Source organism: Scardinius erythrophthalmus (genome assembly GCF_964197995.2).
Source record: "Scardinius erythrophthalmus genome assembly, chromosome: 2".
Lineage (NCBI taxonomy): Eukaryota > Metazoa > Chordata > Actinopteri > Cypriniformes > Leuciscidae > Scardinius > Scardinius erythrophthalmus.
Window position 1 is genome coordinate 41,129,771 of NC_138222.1, and position 11,190 is coordinate 41,140,960.

At 37.3% G+C, this 11,190-nt stretch overlaps 2 protein-coding genes across 2 annotated transcripts; one reads left to right on the forward strand and one right to left on the reverse strand.

The window, feature by feature from the left end:
* Nucleotides 1–277: 277 nt before the first annotated feature.
* On the reverse strand, nt 278–6,537 carry lctla (lactase-like a; the record flags this gene model as incomplete). The annotated part of the gene is made up of 13 exons (XM_081389790.1): nt 6,402–6,537; nt 4,834–4,994; nt 4,659–4,746; nt 4,454–4,563; nt 3,784–3,912; nt 3,423–3,518; nt 2,821–2,875; nt 2,573–2,734; nt 2,184–2,458; nt 1,961–2,087; nt 981–1,180; nt 760–823; nt 278–399 (listed from the first exon to the last, which is right to left on the reverse strand). Exons 1-13 carry the CDS (start codon nt 6,526–6,528, stop codon nt 278–280), a joined length of 1,716 nt encoding a protein of 571 aa, XP_081245916.1. The 5' UTR covers nt 6,529–6,537.
* Nucleotides 6,538–8,254: 1,717 nt separating this feature from the next.
* On the forward strand, nt 8,255–10,393 carry crybgx (crystallin beta gamma X; the record flags this gene model as incomplete). Its single annotated transcript, XM_081359610.1, has 6 exons — nt 8,255–8,310; nt 8,716–8,764; nt 9,398–9,519; nt 9,720–9,855; nt 10,008–10,147; nt 10,261–10,393. Exons 1-6 carry the CDS (start codon nt 8,267–8,269, stop codon nt 10,391–10,393), a joined length of 624 nt encoding a protein of 207 aa, XP_081215736.1. The 5' UTR covers nt 8,255–8,266.
* Between the last annotated feature and the right edge of the window lie 797 nt (nt 10,394–11,190).

Sequence of the window (11,190 nt, forward strand, 5' to 3'; positions counted from 1 at the left end):
ATACAAAATTGCTTTCAAAAAGTTTCAGAAACTCTTTATCACCTCATACTCTCCAACACTCAGACCTCAACTTATCCTCTGGGTAATTTGTTGAGAGATGTTCGGATGGTCCAACAATTCATGAACACAGAAGTACATTTGCGTACCATTTTATTTCAAGGTACATGTAAACGAGTCTCTGCATTTCATAATTATTCATAATAATCAATAAAAAAAGAGAAATGCTGCAGGGACACATGCAATGTTAAAAAAATATAGGCGTGTAAATGTGAAGCAGTCAGTTTAATATCCGTGTTCTCAGCAGAAACATGAGAAAAACTGCACTGAGGAGAATGCAGAGAGTGCACACAGTGGGGACGACAATCTCCGTGACCATCTCCATGTGTCTGATCAGTGGATCTGGAAAAAAACACACACACAGGTAAGTCATAAATAGCACTGCCCAGAGAACACGTGAAAAATGCCAACCTCCAAAAATAGCAATATTTCAGCCCTGTACCTAAACTTCATCATGCACAGGCCAAACCTTTGGCATATCTGCATGTTCCTTATTTTCCTTGGATTTTCTTCTAGCTGGAAGGGCAAACAAAAGAAAATTCCTGTTAGAAAATTACGCTATACTTTTCTTTCTCTGTATAATGTGCTTGGTTACAAATAGAAAATGTAATTTGAGACAGAATTTTCTTTTATTTGCCCCAGCTAGATCACTGCCGGTCGTGCTGCCCAGTGGGGAGTGAAGTCAGCAACGGTTACACTAACCTGCCGCAAGGAGCTGGTTACTCGAGGTGCATGTTTCCAGTGCCTTTCTTTTCCAGCTTTCAATCTGTGGTAAACATGATCCAACTTAAAAACTGCATAAGATATGAACTGAGACATAATAAGTTCATCACACAGACTGCACAAAAAAAGCTCAAAAGACGAACTAACATTAAAATAGCATTATATTATATTGCTAAAGTCAATTTCCTACGACGTCATACCTCTCTCTGATTGGGGAAACCATTCGAGCTGATGATGCGCTTGTAGTACTGAACTGATGCTTTTGGGTAGCGTGGTTTATTTTTGCTCCCAAAATCCACATAGTACAGGCCAAATCTTTCAGAGTAGCCCTCATCCCACTCAAACTTGTCAAGCAGTGACCAAGCTGTGTAGCCTTTCACATTAACTCCATCTTTAACCGCTGAATGAAATAGAAGTGAAAAACAAAAAGGTTCCTTTCACTGGTTGAATGGGTTTTATTTATCAGTGTATGAAGAGATTTGAAGATCTGTAGAAACTTTTAGACACCTAAAGCAGTGACATGGTCAATCAGTAATCAAGTTTCTGTAAATTTAGATTTGCATGTTCTGAATGGGTCATTTTATTAAATCTAGTCTAAGACAATGGTTCTCACCCTTTTTGACTTGAAGGTCCCCCATTTTACAATATTCATAAGCCCCATTAATGGTTAAGAGATTTCTTTTTTAATTATGACAATGCTGCTTGTTTTAAAACTCTTTTATTTACAAAAACTGGGAGCACTGATATATTAAATTAAGTTAACATAATTAATTTTGTAATTCTATAGGATTCAACTAATTTGGTTACAAATAGGAAAAAAGAAATATGATTTCAGTTTACATTTGTTTTTGTATTTTAGTTTGAATTTTTTTAATATAATTACATATATATAAAGTATAAGTGTGTGTGTATATATATATATATATATATATATATATATATATATATATATATATATATATATATATATATATATATATATATATATATATATATAGGGTAGTTATATTTATGGGATTATTTTGGCTTTATCTTGATAGAACAGTAGAGAACAATGTCAGGGGAAAGAATAATTAAATCATTTTTAATACAAAGTCATACTGTGGCCCTGGCCCCTTTGTTGAGCTCCACTGGTCTAAGAGTATTTAACTATAGAAGGCATAGATTTATTGATTCTGACCTTTCAACATTTCATTTATGTAATCCGTGAAGTACTGCATTCTCCAGTCATCACACAGTTCTGTGCACATCATCTTCTCTGATACTCCATTTCCTGTCACGTAAATCATGGGGTCTCCATACTGTGTCTAAGAATACAAAAAGATACAGTATATGTGCTACTACTGGCTACCATCTGGAAGTAGTTGTTGCAAAGATGTTTACAGAGATGTGTGTAAATGTACCTTTACAAAGCTGAGCAGACGGCGGAAGCCCCATGGCACAGCATAGAGCCACTCTGATCCAGGGTCAGGCCACTGTGGGTCCACCAGCTCAGCCAGGTCACGGTCAGTGAAGTAGCTGTTTCCACGGTTGGGGGGAAAGTTCTTTTGTGTGATGTAGCGTGTGGTGAAGTGGCTGATGCCCAGGAAGTCACAAGTGCCTCTGATGTAACTTTTCTCCTGAGGGCTGAAAGTAGGCAGGCGAGAGCTACTCAGGCCCTGCTGGGCACTCTTCCTAACTGCAGAAATAAAACAGAAAATGCTGATGAAATACGTATCTGTAAATTATCACCAGCCCCTACTAAAAAACCAGATACATTTTTGTTTTTCTATTTCTTTGCGGTTTGCCTTACCTATGTAGTCTTTCATAATTTGAGGATAGTCTCCATTAAAGAGTGGCGTGGCAAACCATCCCAAGTAGAACTGAACATATCTTTCAGCGGCTTCTATATCTCGCTGATTGGTGACATCCACTGGTTCTCCCCAGTCTGCTGACAGGGAGATGCCCACCATACCTGAAATGGCAGAAACACTTATACTAGTTTGGACCTTTGTGCCTTGACAGGTTATAAGTTGAATTCAGTATCTGAAATTTGTCTACCTTTCTGCTTGTTTCGCCATTGGGCGTCGTATGTGTGCCAGACCTTAGCATGAGCCTGTCAGTGCAGAAAATGGTAAAAGTGAGCTTTAGTTCACTACATTTGAATTTGTTTCAAAAGAACAGTGGTCTTTTTGGAATAGCTTGCTATCCCTAAACGCATGCTTATATTATCATTTGTGTTTTATCATTTATATTTAGCATTTTTGTCTCTGCTGTCCATACGCAATTTCTGGTTTAAGAGTATCCACCTTATTCTTCAGTTAAGTAAGCTATTTTCTGTAAATGGGTAAGACTTCAGATTCAATAGCCACTATAGGTAGATAACTAGAAGATTAACAAAGCGCAGTAAACGGTAAAACTTTGTGTTTATGATTATGATAACCAAATTGCAATATCAAGCAGCATAATAGCTGCTTTTGTACAGCTAAAATTACTGGAACCGATACCGATACCGGAAGTTACAAATAGCCGCACCCACTTTTATGTTGAAATAAGGTGGATACTACAGCAAAGTGGATTGCATTGATAACTTGGCGTCTGAATTATGTTGCTCACTTGTTAGGGTTATTAGACTACAGTGGACTGCGGTGGATTTTGATCACCTTAATGATGTTGTGGGCAGCATTATAGGCACCAGTACCCCTCATCTTCAGACCAGGAGCATGTTCTCCAGTCTCATACCCCTCTACTGCAACAGACTAGAAACATGGGAGGAATCTTTACTGCCAGTGAATGGAATTTGACCCAGATAATAAACTCTTTTTTCTCATATAGTATACCTGACAGGAATTGTTGCTAGCTTTTATTTTATTTAAAAAACAACAACTTGATATTACTTACTAATATTGTGGAATTTTAGAGAAAGGCCAAGTTACTTGAAATTTGCATGAAAAATGAATTATGATGATTACATTTTTAATGAGTTGGAATTATAATTGTGGACACTATTTTTACAGTTCTTACCCAAGGATTGTTGAAGGTGATCCAGTATTTGACTCGATTGCCAAATCTCTCAAAGCACAGGTTGGCAAAATCGTTGAAGAAGTTGATCATACTTGCATTTTGCCAACCTCCATATTTCTCCTCCAGAACCTGTAAAGGCACAGGTATTTTGAAAATTAAATCAAATTGAAGTATACTCTCATCTATACTCTTTAGATGTGTACTCTAATATGCTAATTGTAAAAAAAATTTAGAAAGAGAATTCAGTCATTCCCTGTGTCCGAATATTACATGTATTATGAGCTGTAGGTGGATAACGAGTAGAGCAGTATTTGGGAGACGAGTAGTATATATGAATTCACAGGATTCATAAAACAGTACAGCAAAAAGTACCCAGATGACTTGCTACTTTCAGCGAGATTCTAAAGTATACATCCAATTACTATCCCATGATGCCACGGGAGAGGATTTGTGAATGGCAGAGAAGTGACGCAACTGACGCTCGTAGGTCACGTGACAGTGACAACATGGCAGATGTAGGACATCCAAAGTTTCATTCATATTACCCATATTCATACTTTATAGAATATACTTTTTAATGGTTGTAAAGTACGTTTCAAACTAAATGTAGTACCTACTAGACAATTTGCGATTTCAGCTATTGTCTTCCTCAGTGAGGATTTTGTTTTACCTGAGGTAAGTCCCAGTGGTAGAGCGTCACAATCGGTGTGATTCTGTTCTCCAGAAGCATATTAATCATGTTATCATAGTGCTCTATCCCTTTCTCATTGATGTAGTCAGCTAAAAGACAATCAGAAAAAAGTTTGGTTATGACTCTTGTAAAATAGTACAAGAAAACTTTTTTTCCCCTTCATTTTAACATTAATTTCAATTACTCTTAATGCCACTGGGCAGAATCCTTGGCCAGGAGATGGAAAAGAGATAGTGGTTCAGCTTCATGTCTTTCATCAGTGAGATATCATCCTATAACATACATTAAAAAACTCTTAGAACCAAAGTGTCTACATACTGTACGTCATTGTGCATTTCTGATAAAGTTAATCTTAGCACCTTGATTTTATTATAGCCATCACAGGATGAGTCACCGGTGTCATTCCGGTGGGTTTTCCCTCTCTTGTGGGAGAACACATCCCAGATGCTCTTTCCTTTTCCATCTTTATCCCATGCTCCCTCTGTTTGGTATGCTGAACTGCCAGCACCCCAAGAGAATCCTGAAAATGTATTCATATACACATTGCTATTTATATAAAAAAAAGGATATACTGTATATTAGGGCTGTCGATTTAATGTGTTCATTTAATTAATTAGTTATGGGGAAATAATTCTTTAAAATTATTTAATGCACCTGCCCCAGACCTACATACGTCATTTTACATTTATTTCATTGTTGATTGATTGGTGATTGGACAACCCACTGTGTGATGGAGCCTATAGAATGCAGTTAGAATGCCCCTAAAATTTGAGATGCCCGTTTATAAGTTTCTTGTCTCATATTTATATCATATGATAGGCTACAGTAAGTAACACGTGCAATATCACACTAGTGCTGTTTAAACAGTAAGTAGGAGGTTAATATTGTGTTATTTCAGACACAATATTGTCAGTTTTTGCTGAAATTTTTCCAATGAAAATATGACCTGTACAACCAGAAGAACTGTGCTGTGCGTCTCCGAGCAACATAGCGGTGTTTTATTTCTAAAGCGTCCGCATTTTGAGCGAATCTCTCCAATAATAACCAACTGCAGAACCGCAGAGCCATACGTCACAGCAGCCTGAGGACAGCAGCGCCAGGCCAGCAGTCTCACATGGCCCATTCATAAAGAGAGACATTTACTTCATCCCTGAATGAATCAGCCGTTTGAACGAATCAGATGAATGAACGACTCAATACCATCCTCATTTAGACATTTACCGCTACCTACTGATAGTTTTATTTTCTTATTTAGAGTATCATTTTATTTTAAATATATATATATTCTGGGGATAGTTTACACAACAATTTAAATTCTGTTTATTTCCATTTACTCATCCTCATGTAGTTTCAAACATGTATGACTTACTTTCTTTTGTGGAACATAAAAGAAGATATTTTGAAGAATGTTGGCAACCAAACTGTTTTGTAATTATTTGGGTAATTTCTCAGCCGAAATTGATGTGCGATTAAATAATCTGCACATCATGTAGGTAATTAATTAATAATTAATAATATATATATATATATATATATATATATATATATATATATATATATATATATATATATATATATATATATATATATAATTTTTTGTATATTTGTATATGCAATATGCATTCATTTATATAGAATCCTGAAAATGAATGATTTCAATAAAATGATAATGTAATTTTATATAAAACATTTTTATGAATTTGTTTTTTAAGTCTATTTTTTATTATTTCAAGACATAATTATAGTTTATAATCTTATTTACCTGCTTTAATCATTTTATTTTTACTGTGCTGCAAACAATGTAAAATACTTTTTTTTTTCAACTAGTTGCATGCTTAAATGTATTTTAATATTTGAGCTTAAAGAGAAAACACATCTATTTGCTGTTATTTGTAAGTTTTAATTGCTTTTATGAGTAATGCTTTACCTGAAGGAAATGTGCCATACTGAAATGATCCCTTTTCGTTCTTGGTCCAGTCAAAGTCTTCGCTGGAAAAAATGCAGGGTGCCAGTAGCAGAATGTGGCATATCCTCAGCACACTGTGTTGTGGCATCCTCTTATTCTCATAGGAGTTAGTTTTTTTACTAGTAACACCTGCACAGATAAAACAGACTCCTTTTACTTAAAGGCACATCTTCGAAAATGTTTTATTCTTGCAGTTGTTCTTACACAGGTATACATGGAGAAACTTCACATCAGTTATCCTCATTTCAAAAATAAGAAAACATACTCAGAGTGGTCAGTTCTGGAGCTGAGGCATATCAATGATGCATCCCAAACTAAAAAGCTGTCACAATCCACGTGCAATCGCCCAAAATGTCAAAAAGAATTCCAAACCCAGATCAGATCAGATGAATTAACTCTCATTTCAGCCAGCTATAAGACAAACTGATACAAAAGGCTATCAGAGACAAAAAATAAGTCAGTTTGTCAAGAGCTGCCAATATGAAAGACATCTCAAAAGTATTTATCCTGAAAAGAGGAGATGTGAGTTTCTATCTGAAGGAGAGAGGATGAGAAGATGATTAAAACGCTCCCTTCTCTTCACAGGAACCAGCAGCTTTGCCCTGTCTCTCGTCTCTCTCTCCCTCCTCTCACCCTCTCCCTCCATCTAGATTCACACTCAAGCACATATACACGTATACCTGCTCCAGGCCTCACATTTGTCCCGACTGGAATCCACTCCAAAGTGCCAGAAGGTTACCTAAGCTTCTGAACTTCATTCACCCTCACAAAGCTGCCCAGTGCCTGTGCGCCCGCACGCACAAAACAGTAGCGAAGCATCTAGTAGATCCAAGCTCCATTCAGGAGCCACACACAGGCCCAAATACCCACTGTTCAAATTCAATGGGCTGAGCGGGGAAAAGTGCTGCTCCTAACATGTTTTATAGAATTGAACATTTGACTCTGTAAGCAAGTTGATGTTGGTGTGGGTGATACATTTGCATTTTGGCCCCCAAAGGAGAAATACAAGTTTATGCTATGAAAAAAGGTCGACTTTAATCAGCAGCATTTCTGAATCAAATTCTGAACCAATGAGACTATAAAAAAAATTGAATCATTTTCTATTGAGTAAATGAGCACTACATATACTTTAGTAATAATGTTCTTTTATTTCATCAAAATATAATATACAAATGATATAAAATAATATTTCAATGTATAAAATATTTTCCCTTACTTAAATACGAATCCAATTCTGACTGAACTAGGATAATCAGTATAGACCAATATTATATAAAATCATGGTTGGTTACTGAACAGATCTATACATGTGTGGCTGTCATTGTGTCATTGCTTTATGCATTAAAACAATTTTCGACACTATTAAATATTTTTTTTATTATATTTTAGCTGCTCCAGTTTCAATACGAATAGTAACAACATGCAAAATGCATTGTAAATCAACTGTGAAAAGAATGCTGAATTGTTTTAGAAAGTGTTGGCACTGCACTCTTTAACTGTATGTGTATGTTTGTGTATGTGTGTTTAAGTGTGTATGAAGCAGAATGTGTTCAATGTATGTTGGTTTATCATGTGAACATGCGTGTTGTCTTGCATGGGCTACTGATCTGCATGTCTAAGCTTTTGTACTTTATGTGTGCATTTGAGTTTCTGTATGCACATATAGCTGAAGGCTTTGACAAAACATAGCAAACTGTGTGTTTAGCATATCAATACACAGACCGACTACAGAGAGAGCAGCAGAAAGAGTATGAGCATTCTAGCACTCCCTGTTCCTATGTACCTGCTGTATTTAAGGACCATCTTAGTGGCCACCACGAGCTGACATGAACATCTTCACTAAGGTCCCCGGACTAGCCCAACAAACCAGGTATGTTTGCGGTGCATTTGGAAACAAGAGCAACACCAAATTTTGTGGACTGAGTTTCAACCAGACCTGCACCTCTCAAGAGGGCTGTATTAATCAATGCAGAAAAAGGCATTTAAAAGTCAGACCAACATCCATGACTCACTGCAGTTTTGTGGAAGAGAATACACATTCATACGGTTAGGAAAGCCCTGAAACAACATACTGTTATGCTTTAGTTGGCAAACTGATTTGTTTCACGCATACATTGTCATGGAACAAATCAAATGGAACTTTAATTTAAATGTTAACAGTTCAAAAAGCTATGTTTTCTACTAGCTTCTTTCATGGCATTTTTTTATTGATTGTTGTTGTATATGTGTTCTCTGTTGGAAACTATACTAAGAGTACTGGACTTTTTCCCCCTAGCAAGCTGGGGTCTGTGCTCCAACGTGCCTTCTACGGGTCCAGTGGGAGGGTAAGAGTTTACTTTCCTGCATGGTGACTCAGCACTGAGTTTGGTGCTGATGAATAATATATCAGTCTTATTCTTTTTATCGCTTCTCATACAGCTTTAGTGGTGTTTTTAGGAAAAGTCATTTGGAAAATTAGCTGAAAAAGTTGCTAGTTTCATATGATCCTGAACCACAAAACCAGTCACAATGGTCATTTTTTTTAATTATTTATTCAGCTTTCAGATGATGTATGGTTTGTTAGGATAGGACAATATTTGGCTGAGATACAACTATTTGAAAATCTGGAATCTGAGGGTGCAAAAAATGTAATCATTGAGAAAATCGCCTTTAAAGTTGTCCATTTATGTTCGTGATTTTGCTGCATCCACTCACAAAAATATATTTTTTATATATTTACGGTAGAAAATTTACAAAATATCTTCATGGAACATGATCTTTACTTAATATCCTAATGATTTTTGGCATAATAGAACAATCGATAATTTTGACCCGTGCGACATGTGACTGGTTTTGTGGTCCAGGGTCACATATGCTATGAAAATTCTTTTAAATCCTGTTGTGCTTTTTAAATACTTAGCCTAAATGAATGTGTATATATTCAAGTGGGGTTTTTTAACATTAGTTGTGTTTTTCAGGTGACCCTTTTCGAGCAGAGGAACTTTGCAGGTCGGCGACTGGACCTGACCTCTGACTGTCAGAAATTGAGTGAAAAAAACTTTCCCGACAGATGCAACTCTGTCCAGGTGGAGAGTGGAGCGTGAGTACATGGCAGTTTTATATCACAAGACCTTGTTTGACCTTTTATAAATCTGACATTAATGATTACTTCACATTTTGATTCAGTCGATATTTTTTAAAAGCTAAATTAAATCATTTTTCCCCATGTAATTACATTTTGCCAATTCAAGCCCACTCAGCTATTTTTGCATTTTAACTGTGACATGTGTTCATATGTAGATGGGTGGGATACGAACATGAGAACTTCCGAGGGCGTCAGTACCTGTGGGACATGTCTGACCGGGGGGAGTACAATTGCACTGATAAGTGGTGTGCTCTGGGTGACCACATCTCCTCGGTTCGTGCTGTGAAACAGGTGAGACACATTTTATTCAATAGTACAAAAATAATTAAAAAACAATATTCTCACAATATCAAAGTATCAATCTTTGTCATTTCCACTGAATGTAAAAAAAAAAATCATAAACCTAGAGTTTTCCTTTTGTTTGTGTGTATTTGGTGGGCTAGGACACAAACACTGCCCGTGCACAGCTGTTTGAGAGGGCAGGTTACTCAGGCAAGAGGACAGAGCTCCATGATGACATCCCCAACCTGATGAGCCGTTACAGCCTTAACAGGGTGTCCTCCATCAAAGTAATGGGCGGAACGTGAGTACAAGTTCACTGATGTTAAAGTACTTGGATATTTATTCTGTTCATCTATTCAGTATTGTGTGCATCTTTTTTAAAATATATTTCCAATCACTCTTTCTTGACCACAGCTGGGTGGCGTACCAGGAGCCGAACTACAGAGGAGCCCATTACATCCTGGAAAAGAAGGACTACAATAACTTCTCCGACTGGGGTGCTCAAAACAGCACCGTTGGCTCAATTCGCCGCGTCCGCTTCAGCTAAACAAAATCCCCTGGAAAACACCCACACCCGTCAGCTCTTTATACAAAAATATGCCAGCTCTAAGTGAAACAAAACCTACAGAAGACCTATTTTAGTAATAAACTGATGAAAAAGACAAATATTATTGTTTGTGCTTCCATTATCTAACAGTAATTACATAATTCATCTGGTATGATAAAGATGAAAAGTTCTTCAACAGCTCAAGAGCTTTTAGGGTGCACGAATGAGTGTTGTGTCGCCCTCTGCTGGTGAAGCACAGCATGCGCATTTGAGTTTCTGCAATATCAGCCTGTCTGTTATACTGTTACCAGAGCCACCACCATCTTCACATAGCACAGATCCAGGATTGTTCCCAGGGTGCTACAGTACTCGTCCTACTACCCTGATGGGACGCATCATTAGACGTGGGATGCTAATAGGAACAGTGAGCTCACGACTTTGCCCTCTCTTCTATGATCCGAATCCTTTAAAGAGCAGCTGTGAAGCTCATCTGTGTATATTTGAGCATACGTTAAGGAATTCACACGGGCTTTAGCTCTGTGTTGGACTGACAGACACATGCTGCCGTGCTCTCTAAAGGCCGGTGAGGTATTTTTGTGGGTCGTGGGAATAGCAGTTGCTGTGGCCCGGTTGTGCCGATGACATTGTGCTGCTACATATCTCTCACGGTCACCACAGCAGCCTGGAGGTATCCACCAGTGCCTCCTTTACATGCAGAAACAGCGGAGGGGTAGAAAGAATGCAAATTGTGTCTCAAAGAGAAGGAAGTACAGGGAATGAGAGAGAGGCAAGAGTGA